This window comes from Gorilla gorilla, chromosome 13 (genome assembly GCF_029281585.2).
Source record: "Gorilla gorilla gorilla isolate KB3781 chromosome 13, NHGRI_mGorGor1-v2.1_pri, whole genome shotgun sequence".
Taxonomy (NCBI): Eukaryota; Metazoa; Chordata; class Mammalia; order Primates; family Hominidae; genus Gorilla; species Gorilla gorilla.
Window position 1 is genome coordinate 126,322,881 of NC_073237.2, and position 22,044 is coordinate 126,344,924.

Consider the following 22,044-nt stretch of genomic DNA (forward strand, 5'->3'; position numbering starts at 1 on the left):
CTAAATCCAAGACACAGAGCATGTGTGACCACCAAAAGCAACCATCCACCATGAGATGATGACATGAGGTCATATGGAAAGGGGACGGGGAGAAATAATGGATCTGCAAATAGTTATCAATGAAGTCCAAATGGCAATACTTACATTTTTCTGATCAATTGATTCGGCTGCTTTTACTATTCCATCCAGGCACTTCCCAATGATTGGGATCACCTGCCGATCAACCTCTGCATATGTCTTCATGGACTCTCCCATTCTCACAATCCTCCTTTCCTCCATCTCTTGTATTTTCTGCAACATTAGATTTTGTATAAAGTAAGTTTGGTCCATTATTATTAAACGAAGTTGTTTTTCAGCAGCATTGTTACCTCTAACAAGTTCTCTTTGAGGAAAAAATGGGTTACAGTTAGAGCGGCTGTAAGTACACGGAGCCTCCATATTACCCAGCTGTACACTTATTTTATAAATTGCTAGACAGTCTCTCCCTCTCCCTCTCCCTCCCCCTCCCCCTCCTCCTCTCCGTCTCCCCACGGTCTCCCTCTCCCTCTCCTTCCACGGTCTCCCTCTGATGCCGAGCTGAAGCTGGACTGTACTGCTGCCATCTCGGCTCACTGCAACCTCCCTGCCTGATTCTCCTGCCTCAGCCTGCCGAGTGCCTGCGATTGCAGGCGCGTGCCACCACGCCTGACTGGTTTTCCTATTTTTTTGGTGGAGACGGGGTTTCGCTGTGTTGGCCGGGCTGGTCTCCAGCTCCTAACCGCAAGTGATCCGCCAGCCTCGGCCTCCCGAGGTGCCGGGATTGCAGACGGAGTCTGGTTCACTCAGTGCTCAATGGTGCCCAGGCTGGAGTGCAGTGGCATGATCTCGGCTCGCTACAGCCTCCACCTCCCAGCCGCCTGCCTTGGCCTCCCAAAGTGCCGAGAGTGCAGCCTCTGCCCGGCCGCCACCCCGTCTGGGAAGTGAGGAGCGTCTTTGCCTGGCCGCCCATCGTCTGGGACGTGAGGAGCATCTCTGCCTGGCTGCCCAGTCTGGAAAGTGAGGAGCGTCTCTGCCCGGCTGCCATCCCATCTAGGAAGTGAGGAGCGCCTCTTCCCGGCTGCCATCCCATCTAGGAAGTGAGGAGCGTCTCTGCCAGGCCGCCCATCGTCTGAGATGTGGGGAGCGCCTCTGCCCCGCCGCCCCGTCTGGGATGTGAGGAGCGCCTCTGCCCGGCCGCGACCCCGCCTGGGAGGTGAGGAGCGTCTCTGCCCGGCTGCCCCGTCTGAGAAGTGAGGAGACCCTCTGCCTGGCAACCGCCCCGTCTGAGAAGTGAGGAGCCCCTCCGCCCGGCAGCCGCCCCGTCTGAGAAGTGAGGAGCTCCTCCGCCTGGCAGCTACCCCGTCTGGGAAGTGAGGAGCGTCTCCGCCCGGCAGCCACCCCGTCCGGGAGGGAGGTGGAGGGGTCAGCCCCCCGCCTGGCCAGCCGCCCTGTCCGGGAGGTGAGGGGCACCTCTGCTCGGCCGCCCCTACTGGGAAGTGAGGAGCCCCTCTGCCCGGCCACCCCGTCTGGGAGGTGTACCCAACAGCTCATTGAGAACGGGCCATGATGACAATGGCGGTTCTGTGGAATAGAAAGGGGGGAAAGGCGGGGAAAAGATTGAGAAATTGGATGGTTGCCGTGTCTGTGTAGAAAGAAGTAGACATGGGAGACTTTTCATTTTGTTCTGTACTAAGAAAAATTCTTCTGCCTTGGGATCCTGTTGATCTGTGACCTTACCCCCAACCCTGTGCTCTCTGAAACATGTGCTGTGTCCACTCAGGGTTAAATGGATTAAGGGCGGTGCAAGATGTGCTTTGTTAAACAGATGCTTGAAGGCAGCATGCTCGTTAAGAGTCATCACCACTCCCTAATCTCAAGTACCCAGGGACACAAACACTGCAGAAGGCTGCTGGGTCCTCTGCCTAGGAAAACCAGAGACCTTTGTTCACTTGTTTATCTGCTGACCTTCCCTCCACTATTGTCCTATGACCCTGCCAAATCCTTCTCTGCGAGAAACACCCAAGAATGATCAATAAAAAAATAAAATAAAATAAAAATAAAAAATAAAAATAAAAATAAATTGCTAGACATGTTAGGCTGCCCAAATATATGCTTTGCACAATTCCATTCTAATTTTAGTAAGAATGCCAAAGTCAATAGTTCTTTTTTGTTTTTCTTTTTGTTTTTTTGAGATGGAGTTTTGCTCTTGTCACCCAGGCTGGAGTGCAGTGGTGTGATCTCAGCTCACTGCAACCTCTGCCTCCAGGTTCAAGTGATTCTCCTGCGTCAGCCTCCCAAGTAGCTGGGATTACAGGCCCCACCCCCCCTCCCCCCCGCCACCACACTTGGCTAATTTTTTGTATTTTTAGTACAGATGGGGTTTCGCCATGTTGGCCAGGCTGGTCTCCAACTCCTTACCTCAGGTGATCCACCTGCCTAGGCCTCCAAAGTGCTGGGATTACAGGCTTGAGCCACCACACCTGGCCAATAGTTTTATTACTAACACTATTTGTAATCTACCTCAAACGTTTTCTCCATCTTTAATCTACTACTTTACCTTTTACCAAAAGCACAGTATTTAATTAACTGTCTCAACCCAATACATGCTAGTGTATCTTCCAACTATAATTTACAAGGACTTGTTTGCTGTGTGTGTAGACACCAAGAAGCAAATATATTATTTATTTTTTCTACAATTGGACTCAAAGTTGCAAAAGATCTGTAAAATGGAAGAACATATGTCTATTTTTTCTCATACCATTTTTGACAACCTAACATGAGCAAAAGAAAACAATCCGAAAGAAAGACCTGTCATTTGTTTAAATCCTATAACTCTATGAATGCTGCTTTGACTTCCATAGTTAAGTTGGCATTTTTATAACCACAATCATCCCTTTAGCAAAGACAGCATTAATCACAGAATCATAGTTTAAGACTGACAGATAGGCGCTGTGGCTCACGCCTGTAATCCCAGCACTTTGGGAGGCCAAGGCGGGCGGATCACCTGAGGTCAGGAGTTCACGACCAGCCTGGCCAACATGGTGAAACCCCGTCTCTACTAAAAATACAAAAAAGGTAGCCAGGTATGGTGGTGGGTGCCTGTAATCCCAGCTACTCAGGAGGCTGAGGCAGGAGATTCGCCGGAACCCAGGAGGTGAAGGTTGCAGTGAGCTGAGATCATGCCACTGCATTCCAGCCTGGGTGACAGAGCAAGACTCCATCTCAAAAAAAAAAAAAGAAAAGAAAAAAAGAAAAAAGACTGACAAATAATTGGCTGCAGGTGCAAACTATGGAAATTTGCAAAGTTTATTGATTAATCTTGAGATTATTATATTTCATTCATATTGCTAGTCAATGCTTGATCTAGATGCTTTAAAAAATGATTTATCATGCCTATAATCCTAGCACTTTGGGAGGCCAAGGCTGGAGAATTGTTAGAGTCCAGGAATTTGAGACCATCCTGGGCAACACAGCAAGACCCTATCTCTATAAAAAATTTAAAAATTAGCAGGGCATGGTGGTGCATGCCTGTAGTTCTATCTACTTAGGAGGCTGAACTTGGAGGATCCCTTGATCCTTTGAGCCCAGGAGTTCAAAGCTGCAGTGGGTCGTGATTGTGCACTGCACTCCAGCCTGGGCAACAGAGTGAGACTGTCTCAAAAGACAAAAAAAAACAAAACAAAACAAAAAAAAGGGCCAGGCATGGTGGCTCAGGCCTGTAATCCCACCACTTTGGGAGGCCGAGGTAGGCAGATCACCTGAGGTCATGACTTTGAGACCAGCCTGGCCAACATGGCGAAACCCCATCTCTACTAAAAATACAAAAATTAGCCGGGCCCAGTGGTATGTGCCTGTAGTCCCAGCTACTCGGGAGGCTGAGGCAGGAGAGTCACTTGAACCTAGGAGGCAGGGGTTGCAATGAGCCGAGACTGTGCCATTGCACTCCAGCATGGGCGACAAAGCAAGACTCTGTCTCAAAAAAAAAAAAAAAAAAAATTTAGTGGAAATTTGGAATTATATAAAGACTCAGAATACAAACCCAGCAATCACGATTCAGAAGTGTCATGTTTCTAAGGAAAGCAAAGCATAAAACATGAAATCTGAGAGATGTTCAGGACTTACCTGGAAGATGTTGGGGATGTGAGTATGGTAATATTCATGCTGCTCATGGTTGAATTTCTGGAGAATGGATGAGTAATCTGCTTTGCTGTCCTCTGCCATTTGGTGACGTATTTGAGCTTGTTGTCGGGCCTTAGGGCAAAAACAAGAATACTCCTACGTTTATACACCATAAATAAAAGCCTGGGTGCAATCAATAAAAGCCTAGAACTGCACACTGGGATGCCTAGGGGCCAGATTTACCTCAAATGTATTCCGCGGGTGCTTTTTAATGTTCTGAATTGAATTGACTTTAGGTAAGCAATGTGCATCCTAGTTTGTATAAACCTCCACCATTCCCTACTGCCTTAACATGGCGTGTACCTTCTAGTTTGAGACACCATTCTATACTGTCTGCACTTGGGCCAATTTACATTATTTGGATGACCCTTGTGGGAACCTCTGCTCATCTCATATACACATTTTTTTTTTTTTTTGAGGAGGGGATGAGAAATTCATACTTTTTTTTTTTTTCTTTTTTTGAGACCAGGTCTCGCTCTGTCACCCAGGCTGGAGTGCAGTGGCACGATCCTGGCTCACGGCAGCCTCAACCTCCTGGGTTCAAGCGATCCTCTTACCTCAGCCTCTCAAGTAGCTGGGACTACAGGCGTGCACCACCATGCTTGGCTAATTTTTGTATTTTTTTTGTAGATAGGAGGTCTCACCACATTGCCCAGGCTATTCTTGAACTCCTTGACTCAAGCAATCCACCCACCTCAGCCTCCCAAAGTGCTGGGATTATGGGCATGAACCACGGTGCCTGGCTGGGAAATCCATAAATTTTTAAACCCAGTTCTCAATGGGGTTCATGCACTAAAAAGGCATATGAACCACTGACCTAAGGAGACCTTTCTAAAGCTCTCTAGCATGTTTATATTTAGTATACACGCTAAAGAGGGAATAAGTATGGCAACTTCTTTATGCTTTTTCTGTTTTTTGAGGAGTGCTATTTTGTGTTTTACTGCATTGCTTTTCTCCTAAAAAATCAATAATTTACACATTTGTTTTTCTCTAATTCATATTCTGATTGATCACATACCTAAAAAAGGGCAACAATTGTTGACTAGTTGCAGAATGGATTTTAAAGTTCAAACAGGAATGTCTATAAATTCTAAAGTCATCCAGAAGTACAAGAGGTTGTGCTGTTAATACCACCTTAGATTCACATAGCATTGTGGTATTATTTTGATAAATATAATCTTGTGAATCTCTAACACAATTTGAGGTCCACACAAGCAAAAAACTACCTCCTGCCAGATGAAGATAGGGTTTTTGGTCTTTAAGTGACCTGGTAAACTCACTGCAGTGAGCCAAAAACACAACAGGAAATAGGCTGTCTTCCAACATAACCAGGGCAACTATTTGTTTGTTTGCTTGTTTTTGTTTTGTTTTACTGAACCAATGTTTCAGAAAACTAAGACCTGGCTGGGTGTGGTAGATCACGCCTGCAATCCCAGCTCTGCGGAAGGCTCCGGTGGGCAGATTGCTTGAGCCCAGGAAACTGAGACCAGCCTGGGCAACATGGTGAGACCCCTCTCTCTACAAAAATTAGCTAGGCATGGTGGTATGTGCCTATAGTTCCAGTTACTCAGGAGGCTGAGGCAGGAGGATTGCTTGAGCCTGGGAGGCTGAGGCTGCAGTGAGCTGTGATCACTACCACTGCATTCCAGCCCGCGCAACAGAACGAGACTCTGTGTCAAAAAATAATAACAAATAAATTGGCTGGGCACGGTGGCTCACGCCTGTAATCCTAGCACTTTGGGAGGCTGAGGCGGGCAGATCACAAGATCAGGAGATCAAGACCATCCTGGCTAACACGGTGAAACCCCGTCTCTACTAAAAAAAATACAAAAAATTAGCCGGGTGTGGTGGTGGGTGCCTGTAGTCCCAGCTACTCGGGAGGCTGAGGCAGGAGAATGGCGTGAACCCGGGAGGCGGAGCTTGCAGTGAGCCGAGATCGCGCCACTGTACTCCAGCCTGGGCAACAGAGCAAGACTCCGTCTCAAAAAATAATAATAATAAAATAATAAATAAATAAATTAGTTGGGTGTGGTGATGTGTGCCTGTGGTCCCAGCTACTTGGGAGGCTGAGGTGGGAGGATTGCTTGAGCTCAGGAGGTTAAGTATACAGTAAGCTGTGACTGCGCCACTGCACTCCAGCCTGGGTAACAGAGCAAGACTGTTTCAAAAAACAAAACAAAACACCAAACAAACAAAAACAAAAACAAGAAAATTAAGACCTAATCATGAAAGAAAGAAAATCAGAAACACAAGAAAAAGACAGACAGAAAAGAAGAAAAGAGAGAAAAGAAAGGGAAGAAAGAACGAAAGAGGCCAGGCGCGGTGCCTCACGCCTGTAATCCCAGCACTTTGGGAGGCTGAGGCGGGCGGATGACGAGGTCAAGAGATTGAGACCATCCTGGCCAACATGGTGAAACCCCGTCTCTACTAAAAATACAAAAATTAGATGGGCGTGGTGGCGGGCGCCTTTAGTCCCAGCTACTCGGGAGGCCGAGACAGGAGAATCGCTTGAACCCGGGAGCCGGAGGTTGCAGCGAGCCGATCGCACCACCGCACTCCAGCCTGGGCGACTGAGCCAGACTATCTCTCTCAAAAAAAAGAAAAGAAAAAAAAGAACAAACGAATGAAAGAGAAAGAAAGAGAAAGAGAGAAAGAAAAAGAAAGGAAGGAAGGAAGAAAAGAAACACATGAGAGGAACGCTGAAGTAGTTGTTCCACTTTCTTCTTGATGGGAACATTTAGTATCGGCTTTTTTTTCCATGTCAATCTTCTTTATTGGTTTCCTGCCTATGTGACTTGAAGGGTTAACCTGAATTTCACTTCACACATTTTACTCATACTCATCTGGTGAAAGCCTAAGGTAATTCACAGTTGCTTCCTTTATTTTCTTCCCTATTCACACGTGAACACTTCCCAAATGAAGGTAACAATATCAGTATTTCCAAACACATTTCCTTATTACTGAGGTTTTTTGAGTTTCTTAAGGCCTTTGGATCTGTCGGTGCCATTTTATCCTCTTTTCATCTACCCTCAGTTGATTTCAGCTGCCGCATTCTTCCTCTTTGTTGGTGGCCTGTTAACTCCCTTCCTGACCATATGCCTTGGCGTCTGCTTCTTCCTGTGTCCACTAGTAAATATATTAGTCTAGCCCCAAAATGTTAAGTACCCAGCTACCCTCAAAAATCCACCCCCTTCCAATACACAGTAGCCCTCCTCTGTTTAAATAATAGCTTTCCCACCTACATGCATTCCATCTGTTTCCCGAGCCCGTCCAGCACAAATGCCCTATTAACTCTTCAGCTGCTGAGTTTCATCATGTATCATTTCGTTATGAATGTTTAAAAAAAAATTCCCATTAGACCTCAAATTTCTAAAACAGTCTCTATTTTATTCACAAGCCTTCCTCAGAAAGTCTCACAAAAATCCAGTGGGGGATTTCTTCATCTCTTCTGTAAAGAACAGCAAGAGCTCAGGAGGTAGTTTCCCCGTTTATTTTGGAGATTCTATCTAAGTGAGTTTTTAAAATAACTTTTAAGATCTCAAACAGGCATCACATCAGAATGCCATCATTATATATAATATGTATGCATGTACTTGCATGCACACACATACACACACACACAACCCATGAGAGCAGATAAAAGCTTCCTGACAATAAATCCACTCACGCCAATATTTTAGAATATTTTACCCAAGTAGAATATTTTACCCATGAAAGCTGGTGCCAGAGGTACCCCACCCAGCACCATTTGGTTGGAAGTGGCTGTGATCCTCTTCCTGTAGCTCCACAGAATCCCTAATCATGTTTTAGCTTTAGCTGCATAATTCCTTCTGTAAGCATATTACCTCCTAATAGATTCATGATGCCCTTTGCCCTGTTTCTATGCAGTAATCCTGAAAACATAACAAGGGCCCTAGACGTGAACTGTGGAAGACGCTGAATAAGGACCAACATGTCTACAGTCCAGCCTAGAAAGTAAGCTGTGTAGAAGAAAATAAATCAAAGTATATTTTAGACGGTCTGACTTTTATGTTAAAGGAACACTGTCTCTCCAGGAGTTTTTCTTCCATGCTTGGACATACAATTGCAAAGGACTATCTATTTCTACAGTCTCACTCACTCTCACTGACTACAAGGATAGGGAAACCTTCAAAAACAGCAAAATACTGTGATACATCAGATTCTCCAAAGCCGCAGCAAAAAGACAGGACTGTCTTTTTCTCAGTCCCTGCATCCAGCTGCTTTGAATTAATAACCACTTCTGAAACTCTGGCCTAGGAATGCACCATTGTTCTAACCAAATTTCACTATTGAAAATCTATTTCTGTTTAGTAAATTGTTTATTTGACAACGGAATTTAAGAGTCGCTAAAACTAGTGTTGAATCAATTACTCATTATGACAAAAATACCTTTAAAATATCTTGTAAAGTATTTTGGAGAACTTATTTGGGATAACAGTTAACGGTATTTTGGAGACTATCTCCTAATGTCTAAGACTAAGTGGAGCTAATAAGCATCATGACTTCTCATCTCTTTTTAAAAGTCAGTCTAAAAATAGCAACTATTACCTCAAAGAGATAGTGTTTCCATTCTAAACCAGACCATAAGCTATTCTTTCAATTAAATTAAATTTCCCATTCTGAGAATAAAGACACTCCATCTTACAGCAATATTACTACAGGGCAGAAAGATGTACAGAGAGTTGGCTTGTTTTACTTCCAATGAGTCAGTGTCACAGAATTTCAAGATAATGTTCTAAAAAGTCCAGAATAACCCCCGCTGCCTAGGCTGGGTCACAGACGTCTTAGAATCAGATCTATACTGCTTTTGTTGTCCAACAGGAAGACAATTTAAACTTGAGAATTTTTTGACAAACCCTTGGGAATCTCCCTCAAATAAATCCAAACAGACCTAAGGATGTATGGCTTATACATGATTTCACTTCTTAGTAATTTTTTTTTTTTGAGACAGAGTCTCACTCTGTCGCCCAGGCTGGAGTGCAGTGGCACAATCTTGGCTCACTGCAACCTCTGCCTCCCGGATTCAAGCAATTTTCCTGCCTCAGCCTCCTGAGTATCTGGGATTACAGGCACCCGCCACCACGCCCGGCTAATTTTTGTATTTTTAGTAGAGACAGCGTTTCACCATGTTGGCCAGGCTGGTCTCGAACTCCTGACCTCAAGTGATCTGCCTGCCTCGGCCTGCGTTAGCCTCCCAAAGTGTTGGGATTACAGATGTGAGCCACCACGCCCAGCCCACTTCTTGGTAATTCTTAACATAGTCCATTCTCAATATCGTTATGGAACTAAGCCATACTGCCTAAAAGGTCAGAGTTGCAGTTTCTAAATAAAGACAACAATATTTTAGAAACTGAACTGTAGCCCAATATTTTGAAATCCTAATGGGTTTAAAGACAAAAATACCGTCATCCATTCAGTTAGCTAAATTTAGATTATTAGCATGGCCTAAATGTGTGGCTATTTCCTGTTTAGCTCATTTTTTTTTTTTTTTTTTAAACAGGGTCTCCCTCTGTTACCCAGACTGGAGTGCAGTGGCACCATCATAGCTCACTGCAGCCTCAAACTCCTGGGCTCAGGCAACCCTGCCACCTGAGCCTCCCCAAATGCTGGGATTACAGGCATGATGAGGCACCATGCCAGGCCTGTTTAATTCAATATTACTTTTTCCTTAATATTTCAAAATATTAAGGAGAATAACACTCTTGGCAGTGTCTCAATTGTCATAAGCAGAAAATACAAGTGTACTAAGAAACTTGCTCATTTCACATGAGGCATGTGGTATAACCGAGTTATAACCTTGCATCTTACCACTCTTGCATCATCATTTTTCTTTTCTTTTCTTTGCTTTTTCTACTGAGATGGAGTCTCACTCTGTCGCCCAGGCTGGAGTGCAGTGGTGCAATCTCAGTTCACTGCAACCTCCGCCTCCCAGGTTCAAGTGATTCTCCTGCCTCAACCTCCTGAGTAGCTGGGACTACAGGTGCCTGCCACCATGCCCAGCTAATTTTTTGTAATTTTAGTAGAGATGGGGTTTCGCCTTGTTAGCCAGGATGGTCTCGATCTCCTGACCTTGTGATCCGCCTGTCTCGGTCTCCCAAAGTGCTGGGATTATAGGCATGAGCCACCGCGCCCGGCCCTCTTGCATCATTTTTCAAGGCTGCCTATGGCTTTTGACCTTTTAACTAGATGAGCAAATATAGACTGGTTCTATTTATACATTGATCGAATGAATAAATAAAGAGACTTACTAAGTTTTTAACATGGCCCCAGATCTCTCAGTTTTATACATTGCTGTTCCTTAAATGATAAACTATAGGTTGGTGCAAAAGTAATCGCAGTTTTTGTCATTTGAATGTAAGGGCAAAAACCACAATTACTTTTGCAGCAACCTGATACTTAAAAGCAGCAGTGTCCAGAGCTTTTGGAAAGCTGCTTTTCCTTTATTGAAAGGATATAACAAATTATAAATGCCCATCTTTTGTCACCAAAAGTTTGGGGAAAGCCATGTGGAATATTTTACAGTATCGCTGGTAGCCCAAACAACAGTCAATGTTTTTTGGACCAGCTGCATCTTTAGTATTTAATGTCATTGTTATCACAAGAAGAGACCAATTATATGTTAGGATGGATGGAAATGGGGGCTCAATCTAGATTTTATTCCCTTTCCTCTAAGAATGCACTCTTTTGCCCACAGACAGGATGCCTGTAATCATTATTCAGTGAGCAGCAACCCGCAGCAGCTCCTCCTGACTGGCAGATGGGCCTGGCGGCCACCCAGAGGCTGGGGACACAGCAAGAATCCAGCACAGCACCGATCCCGATTCCCTCCTCCCCAAACTACCTGAGCCATGGACCTCATTTTGTGGACAAAATTAAACTTGCCACTTTCACAACCTGTGTTATCTAGCCACCTTTTGTTCTTTTTTCTCCTGCTTAAAAAAAAAAAAAAAAAAAGTTTGCTGTAGGTAATTCAAACTTACAGAATTGTATGGTTTAAGAAATAAAAGTTTCTGCACATTCCAGCTCCTGACAACCACTAGAGGATCATGACTTTCAGACGTGGCCAGGTAAACGAGAATAAGCACTGGTATTTTTATAGCACACAAATGAGGTAGAGGCCACTGGATATTATTTTCTATTTCTAGGTATTTTTGAGAACAGAAAAAATAGCAACCTGTTGGAAATCCCTGAAAAATCCTATTCGTATTTCTCTAGGATTTGTCAATGGTTAGGAATAAAACTAATGGCCAGGTGCAGTGGCTCACGCCTGTAATCTCAACACTTTGGGAGGCTGAGGCAGGCGGATCACCTGAGGTCAAGAGTTCGAGACCAGCCTGGCCAACATGATGAAACCCTGTCTCTAGTAAAAATACAAAAATTAGCTAGGCATGGTGGCACATGCCTGTAGTCCCAGCTGCTTGGGAGGCTGAGGCAGGAGAATTGCTTGAACCCGGGAGGCAGAGGCTGCAGTGAGCCAAGGTAGCGCCACCGCACTCCAGCCTGGGGGACAGAGTGAGACTCTGTCTCAAGGGGAAAAAAAAAAATAAAAGGAATCAAACGAATTTTACTCTAGTCTTTGACCCAAAAATTCTGCTTCTGAAAATTTATCCTAATGATATAATAACAAAAGATATCCAACAGTGCTGTTTATAATAGCCAATAATTTAAAATAATTTGAAACAAACAAATCATTGGTTAAATGTCACACTTTTGATGAGCTATGTATATCCTGTTTTAACAATGTAAAGCCATATTTAATAAGATGAAGTAAATGTATATATAACTTTTAAGAATTTTTAAAGTTGGCCGGGCGCAGTGGTTCACGCCTGTGATCCCAGCACTTTGGGAGGCTGAGGCGGGCGGATCATGAGGCCAGGAGTTCAAGACCAGCCTGGCCAACATAGTGAAACCCCATCTCTACTAAAAATACAAAAATTAGCTGGGTGTGGTAGCACGTGCCTGTAATCCCAGCTACTCGGGAGGCTGAGGCACGAGAATCGCTTGAACCCAGGAGTTAGAGGTTGCAGTGAGCCAAGATATCACGCCACTGCACTTCAGCCTGGTGACAGTGAGACTCCGTCTCAAAAAAAAAAAGAATTTTTAAAGTTTATCAGAGTTTGCCTTTGACAAATTTATAAGGGCAGCTAAAACACAAAACAGAGAAAAACTTCAAAATAAGTTAACCAAAGAAATATGCTTTATATAACCTAGAAGTGAACCAAATTTTACAAAAGGCTGGCCGCGGTGGCTCATGCCTGTAATCCCAGCATTTTGTGAGGCTGAGGTGGGCATGTCACTTGAGGCCAGGAGTTTGAGACCAGCCTGGCCAATATGGTGAAACCCCATCTCTACTAAAACATACAAAAATTAGTCGAGTGTGGTTGTGCGTGCCTGTAGTCCCTGCTCCTAGGAGGCTGAGGCAGGAGAATCACTTGAACCTGGGAGGCAGAGGTTGCACTGAGCCGAGATTGAGCCACTGCACTCCAGCCTGGGCAACAGAGTGAGACTCTGTCTCAAAAAAATAAATAAATTAATTAATTTTTTAAAAAAATCTCTGAAAAGCTAATGGAGTAGAAGGGACACTAAGGAAGAGATGAAAAAGCTCTTTGTCCGGAGCAAAGTTGTTGGATGATAAACGGCATTGTGTAAATTTCCCAGCAAACTGTTGTATCTAGAATATATTTTCAATTTCAAGACTAAGAATGCATTTAAAAATTCCTTTTCAGATAGAGTGCTGTGTGAGTTTTTGTTGGAGACTTCCAGGCCAGGAGCTTGCCAAAACAATGAGTCTGTCTTCGATAAATTATAAGGGCAGCTCGAATACAAAACAGAGAAAAACTTCAAAATAAGTTAACCAAAGAAATATGCTTGAACTATTCCAGCAATTTCCTGACTCTTTTTTTTTTGAAAACAGTCTTACAACTTTCTAGCTCCAGTATTGTAGGTGGAGGGCCACTGAAATAGAAGGAGAGAATGCAGAAAGATAGCCAGTGAGACCAGCATCTCAATCCCACATGGCCCATTCACTTGCTAAACAGTTTTAAGAAAAGGTCTTCTGTTTCCCTATGCTCTGGTTGCCTTATTTGAAATATCTATTTACTCAAGGTGAGTGACAATTTCTGCTAAAGGAGAAGAGGCCGATGCTGATATTTCTCATCATGATGTTGGCAAGCCTCCAAGGGAGGCTGGTAGAAATTCAGCACGAGCTTGGAGATCCTGCTAAGATGTAAATGATGGTTTCCAAGACTTGGCCCCCCTTTCCCCCCTGGTTTCTCACGCATGGTCATTGGCAAGAGACTTGAGTTTTTCATTATGGTAGGTTTGAAATTGATTATTATTACTTTTGAGACAGAGTATCCCTCTTGTCACCCAAGCTGGAGTGCAGTGGCATGATCTCGGCTCACTGCAACCTCCACCTCCCAGATTCAAGCGATTCTCCTGTCTCAGTCTCCCAAGTAGCTGGGTGCAGTGGCTCACGCCTATAATCCCAGCACTTTGGGAGGCTGAGGCGGGCAGATCACCTGAGGTCAGGAGTTCAAGACCAGCCTGACCAATATGATGAAACCCCGTCTCTACTAAAAATACAAAAATCAGCCGGGCATGGTGGCATGCGCCTGTAATCCCAGCTACTTGGGAGGCTGAGGCAGGAGAATCGCTTGAACTCGCGAGGCAGAGGCTGCAGTGAGCCGAGACTGCACCACTGAACTCCAGCCTGGGCAACAAGAGCAAGCCTCCGTCCCAAAAAAAAAAAAAAAAAAAAAATCTTGCATATGTTATCACATGTTATTCAGTAATATACTATCAATGAAGTAAATATGTAAGACTATAAGCCCTTCCTGCACTAACCTCAATGTTAGTTTTGTCTTCTTTCTTTTAGATGGGAAATAACTAGAGAAACTTCTTGTGACCACAGAAGACCAGGAAGCTTATGTATGTCTCAAGCTGTGGAGTGGGGGAAGAGTGTCTTCTAAAATACAAAAGCTTCAGCCTGTGCTAGTACAGATGGTGCAAGCTTCCCCAAGCCAAGAAATTAACATAAAAATTAGTTCCAGGTTGTCTGGCAGAAACACTATAAAACCTCACTGGGGGGATACTTCTACAATCCTGTTTTTATAAGATTCCCAGAGAAAAAACAATCTCTGTCAAAGTTATGCTCATACAAAAAAGGTAGTAATAATATAAATGCACAAGGAAATAAACCACCATGAGAGCTGATGCGATAGTAAGAAAAATGAGAACCTGAGCTAAAAGAACAATGTGAAAGAAAATATAAGAACAACAGGCCAGGCACAGCGGCTCACACCTGTAATCCCAGCACTAGAGGAGGCTGACGTGGGAGGATCACTTGAGGCCAGGAGTTCGAGACCAGCCTAGGTAACATAGTGAGACTCCATTTCTAAAAAAAAATTAAAAATAAGCAGGGCATGGTGGTGTACAGCTGTAGTCCTAGCTATTCCAGAGGTTGAGGTGGGAGGATCACTTGAGCCCAGGAGTTCGAGGCTATAGTGAGCTATGATTGTCCCACTGTACTTCAGCCTGGGCTTAGGTGACAGAATAAGACCCTCTCTCAAAAACAACAACAAAACAACGACAACAACAATGACAACAAAACAACATTTTGAAGGATTAAGTTAGTAAAAGATGCAACAGGAATCATAAGAAAATAATAAGATGCTCTAAATATAGATCAGGTATATCTTCAAAAGAATAAAATGGAACTTCTAGAAATAAAAAATACAGTCATTGAAATTTTAAAATTCAATAGATGAGTTAAATAGAATAATTTGAAGAGACTTCATGAAGTAGCTGACAAAGTTACACCATATGTAATATATAGGAAATGAAATCTATGAAAAAGAAGTTATGAGGCGTGGGGAACAGAATGAGAAATTTCACACACATCTAATATGAATCCCAAAACCAACAATATTAATAACAACATAATATAGGAAGAGTTAATGCTGGAGAGTTTTCATATATATATATATATATATATATATATATATATATATATACACATATATATACATATTTTTAGATGGAGTCTCACTCTGTCACCCAGGCTAGACTGCAGTGGCACAATCTCAGCTCACTGCAACCTCTGCCTCCCGGGTTCAAGCGATTCTCCTGCCTCAGCCTGCTGAGTAGCTGGGACTACAGGCGCACACCATCACACCCAGCTAATTTTTGTATTTTTAGTAGAGACGGGGTTTCACCATGTTGGCCAGGATGGTCTCAATCTCTTGACCTCGTGATCTGCCCACCTCGGCCTCCCAAAGTGCCGAGATTACAGGCGTGAGCCACCACACTGAGTTTTCATATATTTATGAAAGGAACAAATCCTCTAGGAACCCCAAACAGAATAAATTAAAAATAAAAAGTCTGTGCTTTGAAACATCATATTGATGCCATGGATACCAAAGGGAAATACAAGGTCTTCACAACTACAGGAGAAAGCAAAATATCTACAAAGAAATGCTATTAAATAGAATGTCAAGGCTGGGTGTGGTGGCTCACGCCTGTAATCCCCGCACTTTGGGAGGCTGAGGCGGGCGGATCACCTGAGGTCAGGAGTTCAAGACCAGTCTGGCAAACATGGTGAAACCCCACTTCTACTAAAAATACAAAAATTAGCCGTGCATGGTGGCCCACGCCTGTAATCCAGGCTACTTGGGAGGCTGAGGCAGGAGAATCACTTGAACATGGGAGGTGGAGGCTGCAGTGAGTCAAGACTGCGTCATTGCACTCCAGCCTGGGCAACAGAGTGAGATGCCATCTTAAAAAAAATAAATAAATAAATGCTATTAAATAGAATGTCAAATTCCCAAGAACAATTGATAATGACAGACAATGAAATTACATTTTGTTTTTAACTGAGACAGAGTCTCGTTCTGTTAACCAGGATGGAGTGCAGTGGTATGATCACAGCCCGCTGCAGCCTCAACTTCCCAGGCTCAAGCAATGATCCTGCCTCAGCCTCCTGAGTAGATGGGACGACAGGCACACACCAGCCTGCCCAGGTGACTTTTCATTTTTTGTAGAGACAAGGTCTTCCTACGTTGCCCAGCCTGGTCTCGAACTCCTGGGCTCAAGTGATCCTTCCACCTTGGCCTCCCAAAGTGTTGGAATTACAGGCATAAGCCACCACACCTGGCCTGAATGATATTTTTTAAAAGTTTAGGCTGGGTGCAGTGGCTCACGCCTGTAATCCCAACACTTTGGGAGGCCGAGGCAGGTGGATCACATGAGGTCAGGAGTTCAAGACCCCCCTGGCTGACATGGCAAAACCCCATCTCTACTAAAAATACAAAAATTAGCCAGGTGTGGTGGCAGGCACCTATAATCCCAGCTACTTGGGAGGCTGAGGCAGGAGAATCACTTGAACCTGGGAGGCGGAGGTTGTAGCGAGCTAAGATCGCACCACTGCACTCCAGCCTGGGAGACAGTGAGACTCTGTCTCCAAAAAAAAAAAAAAAAAAAAAACCAAAACCAAAACAAACAAACAAAATGTTTAGAGAAAACAATTGTCAACCTAGAATTTTATATCTAGCTAAACTATCACATTAGAGGGAAGACAAAAATAAAGACATTTCAAACAAACAAAGAAAATTTACCAGTCACAAACTCTCATGGAAAAAAATTAAAACAACCCATCTTCCAGGAAGAAGGAAATTTAACTCCAAAAGGAGTGACATGGAAGACGTGACAACACTTGGTCTGCATTACCACAGAGCTACAGATGTGTAAATGGATGGTGAATAATGGCCGCCCCATTTACGTGTGACTTGGGCCTCCTAGGCCAGTACAATCCCCACCTCTCTTTATTGGGTCCTGATACTGAGGCCCTGTGCTAATAGCTATTTGTCATCTTACCTCAACCTGCCAGTTTCACATGTCTATTATCTGCCTAGTTCTGTAGGAAAAAGCGGTGGCTAAGAGTAAGGAGCTTATTTAATACAATCCAGTAGTAAAGTTGAATGGTAAACTGTCAAGAACACTGAACTTGAGGCACAGAAACATGCTTCAGTCTTGGCTGTACCTTATCCAGCAGGGCCACTTTAGGCTAATGGTAATTTCACATTTTATAGGTTCACCCTATTTATCTATAAAGGGATAAAGGAAACATGGAGAGGACTAAAAGCCCTTTGGAAAATATAAAACACTTTCCAGTGTAGGTTTTTTGAGGAGTAGGTTCAATAGCATTTTATCGGGGTCACATTCATCCTGCCATTTGGCTTTTTTCTTTCTTTTTTTTTCTGAGATTGGTTGGGGCGGGGGTGCGGTGGTCTCACTATGTTGCCCAGGCTGGTCTTGAACTCTTGGGCTCAAGCAATCCTCCTGCCTTGGCCTCCCAAAATTCTAGAATTATAGGCATGAGCATCTGGCCCATTTGGCTTTAAATATCTTTCACAAACTGTTCTCATCTTACTTCTCCAGCTAGGTCCCACAGAGTCCCCTGTCCTGGCAGGCAGGTCAACGTCGACAACATGCTCCCTCAGTGCCCTGGATGAAGTTGTCTCTACCTCAGTGGCGCTTTCTCTTTTCTGTTTCTACATATCCTTCAGGTTCAAGTCCTCATTCCGCCTTCAGGCCTGTCCCAACAACCTACAGTCTGCACAGACCTTTTTCAGATGCAGAATGCAGGAGCAACTGTTGAGCTCCTAGTGTTTTGCTGATGAAAGGACCAGGTGATTTCATATATGATGGACCTCATTGATTGTTTTTATAATTTTTTTTCCTTTATCTCACTGGCAAGTATGTAGAGCAATCATTAATTGCTTTTTTTTTTTTTTTTTTTGAGATGGACTTTTGCTCTTGTTGCCCAGGCTGGAGTGCAGTGGCGCGATCTTGGCTCACTGAAACCTTTGCCTCCCAGCTTCAAGCGATTCTCCTGCCTCAGCCTCCCAAGTAGCTGGGATTACAGGTGTGCACCACCATGCCCAGCTAATTTTTGTATTTTTAGTAGAGATGCGGTTTCGCCATGTCAGCCAGGCTGGTCTCGAACTCCTGACCTCAAATGATCTGCCCACCTTGGCAGCCTAAAGTGCTCGGATTACAGGCATGAGCCACTGCGCCCGGCCTAATTGCTTTTAAACTGCTATTGTGGTCGGGCACGGTGGCTGACGCCTGTACTCCCAGCACTTTGGGAGGCTGAGGTGGGAGGATCACGAGGTCAGGAGATCGAGAACATCCTGGCTAAGACGGTGAAACCCTGTCTCTACTAAAAATACAAAAAAATTAGCCGGGCGTGGTATCGGGGGCCTGTATCCCCAGCTACTAGGGAGGCTGAGGCAGGAGAGTGGCGTGAACCTGGGAGGCGGAGCTTGCAGTGAGCCAAGACTGCACCACTGCACTCCAGCCTGGGTGACAGAGTGAGACTCCATCTCAAAAAAAAAAAAAAAAAAAAACCTGCTATCGTTCTGATGATCTTCACACAATTTGGCATGCTACGTATCATACTCTACCTTATTCCCCAACTGACTCAAGTTTTCCTTCTCTCTCCGTCTCATGCTTCTCTCATCTATCTCTCTCCAGTCTGCTAACTGGGGACCTCATGAAAGGTATCTATTATAGTCCTACTGGTGTTTCACACTCTTTGTCAAATAAACATTCTTGCTGAATGTCTAGATGCCCAGAATGCCTAGAATGTTAAAAATATGGCCGGGTGCGGTAGCTCATGCCTGTAATCCCAGCACTTTGGGAGGCCGAGGCAGGAGGATCACGAGGTCAAGATATCGAGACCATCCAGGCCAACATGGAGAAACCCTGTCTCTACTAAAAATACAAAAATTAGCTGGGCGTCGTGGTGGGCGCCTGTAGTCCCAGCTACTTGGGAGGCTGAGGCAGGAGAATTGCTTGAACCCAGGAGGCAGAGGTTGCAGTGAGCCGAGATCATGCCCCCGCACTCCAGCCTGGCAACAGAGCGAGACTCCGTCTCGAAAAAAAAAAAAAAAAGTAGACTAAAGGGTAAGAGATGAGGAGGAAGGAGGCAGAAATAATGCAAGGAGAAGGATACAGGCAAAATACAGATGGCAATAACAGTGTCAGCCAATCAATTGCAGTTCAAAAATAGGCCACTACACATACATCACACCCACTGAAACCTCACACCCAGCCCTTGAGGTGCATAATTGCATCCTTACTTACAGAACAGGAACCAGAGATGAAGTAAGTTGCCACATGTCATGCCATTTGTAAGCGACAGAAACAAGATTTGAACCCACTTCCACGTAATACAAAGATCAGGAACAAGCTCTTAGCCATGGGCTAGGCCATTTACTATCATTGAAAATTAAAATACCTTATTAAATGACTTACCATACAAAAGCCTTTAGAACAGTTCAGGCCACATACTAAGTGCCAAGTGTTGAAGCTAAACACACACACACACACACATAAATAAATACATATATATTCAGGGAATTCATTTCTTCATTTCTATCTTCAGATCTAGGGTATGAGAACGATGCTGCTCGATTGCTATTTTGTACATTAACTTATAGGCTTGTTAATAATTATGCTTTTAGGAGTAAATATAAACTCCACAGACATAAAGAAGAGAATAATAAACGTGTCTTTTCTAGAATCTTTCATTTGAACATTGATCCACTTATAAAAGAACAGTTATAGCAACAATATCCATTTTTGGTAATACTTATAATAAAATTCTGTATACTTTTCTCTTCTTTGCAATAAAAAGCATTTGAAACTTTTTTAAGCCTAAAAAGATTAAGCTGCAGTTGCAAAATTTATTTCCTGCATTTATACTAACCACTTCCTTTTTAAAAAACAATGTTCTCTAAATTGTTATAGTGAACAATTCCTTCAGATGACTACAGTCAGACATTTTAGAAGAAACAGAAACGTGGGGAAGGCACTGAAGATATTAACATGTTCCATAAAGATGTCAACCTAGTACTACAGCAATGGTAACCAAAATATTCAATAGTACAATTCCTTATACGTACAATAACTAAAGTGGTCATTGTGCTAGAGACTGTTTCCCCAAATGGTAAAAAAATTTAACACTCTGCTACGCAGCTGGCTTCACTTAGAATAGAGCCAACTCCATCCTGTTGGCTTCACAGAGTTGGCAACGCTGATTCCAACTGAAGAAAACCTAAACTACTAAATTTCGTTTGTTTTCTTGAGATAATTATCAAACTGATCATCATTTAAAGTAAACTCCTTCATTCTTGCTTAAAATGGACAGATTCCTATCTATAACTTTCTTTTTCTCTTTAAAATATTCTATTATAGAATATATGACACATTAAAAATTACATGTGGCTGGGCATGGTGGCTCACACCTGTAATCCCAGCACTGTGGGAGGCCAAGGCAGACGGATCACTTGAGCCCAGAAGTTCAAGACCACCGTGGGCAATGTGGTGAAAGCCTATCTCTACTAAAAATACAAAAAATTAGCCGGGTGTGGTGGCGTACGCCTGTAGTCCCAGCTACTCAGGAGGCTGAGGCACGAGAATCACTTGAACCCAGGAGGTGGAAGATGCAGTGAGCTGAGACGGTGCAACTGCACTCCAGCCTGAGCGACAGAGCAATACTCTGTTTCAAAAAAAAATTTTATTTTTTATAATTTGCATCACAGAATTCTATTTTAATTCATAAATGACTCGGGATTTCCTATTCTGCTTCACAACAGGGACATCTATATGTAGAATTAAAAAGTTAATCATATTCAAAGCCAAATACTTCGAGAAGTCTGTATACAAAAAATGGAATGCAAACTCCCAAAGAAACTGATACACTGTTCAATGCTCATGGTCAGATTTTAACTTAAGTTTTAAAGCATTTCCTCAAATCGGGTTATATAATAAAAACTCCTAATTAGTCAGAAATAAGGAAACCTCTCGCACTGTATAGAGAGCTCTTCTGGCCATCCAGTACTCAGAATTAATTGCAATGAATTAGAATGAAGAGGCACCATTAACTTTTGGTGGAAAACATCGGCTCATAAATTGAGACTCTAGCAGAAAAAGAACCATACAAGTTAAATGCAACTAGACCGATAAGAAAAGGAAGAAATTGTTACTGGCGTTTAAAAAACATAACTTGAACTTAACTAACAATTTCTGCGGCTGTTTGTAACCAGTAACTGCAGATTCTGTTAGACAATATCCTATTTTGCATTTAGAAATTATGTAAGAGCCAACAGTCACAAGGCAAGGGAGAATTAGAAAAAGGGAATTATTCATTGCCTGACATGGATGAACTCAGTTTAATGCATGCATTTAGAAAACACTGTTCTCTCTGTTCAGAAATATTAGTTCACATTCCACTCATTTTGATAACCTTTTCCTTTCTCATCCCAATACCACACTAAACCCATTGCTACACTATCGGAACACAAAGATTAGGTGTAGCCTCTCATCCAAGTTTGTATAGTATGGTGTTATTTCAAAGCAGAGTGACAGACAAACTGTGATTTTAAAGTCTTTGTCACCAGAATGCCATTCAAGAGTTGTTTGGGTGGGCAAGTGGGAAAATTCACAATACAGTAAACCAAACATTAGAAAGAAAACAGGCTGGGCACGGTGGCTCACGCCTGTAATCCCAGCACTTTGGGAGGCCAAGGTGGGTGGATCACCTGAGGTCAGGAGATCAAGACCAGTCTGACTAACATGGTGAAATCCTGTCTCTACTAAAATACAAAAATTAGCCGGGTGTGGTGGCAGGCGCCTGTAATCTTAGCTACTTGGGAGGCTGAGAAAGGAGAATTGCTTCAACCCAGGAGGCAGAGGTTGCAGTGAGCAGAGATCGCGCCATTGCACTCCAGCCTGGACAACAAGAGTAAAACTCCGTCTCAA

General features: G+C 43.4%; 1 protein-coding gene across 28 annotated transcripts in view; it reads right to left on the bottom strand.

Moving 5' to 3' along the window:
* The window catches only part of FNBP1 (formin binding protein 1), a 158,673-nt gene that overhangs the window by 39,558 nt on the left and 97,071 nt on the right, over positions 1 to 22,044 (bottom strand). For all 28 annotated transcript variants that reach the window (XM_055351334.2, XM_019033462.4, XM_019033469.4 and 25 more), the window contains exons 7-8: positions 4,141 to 4,269; positions 145 to 291 (exon numbers count right to left, since the gene is read on the bottom strand). In XM_055351334.2, coding sequence (XP_055207309.1) covers positions 145 to 291; positions 4,141 to 4,269 — 276 coding nt within the window. The remainder of the gene's footprint in view (positions 1 to 144; positions 292 to 4,140; positions 4,270 to 22,044) is intronic.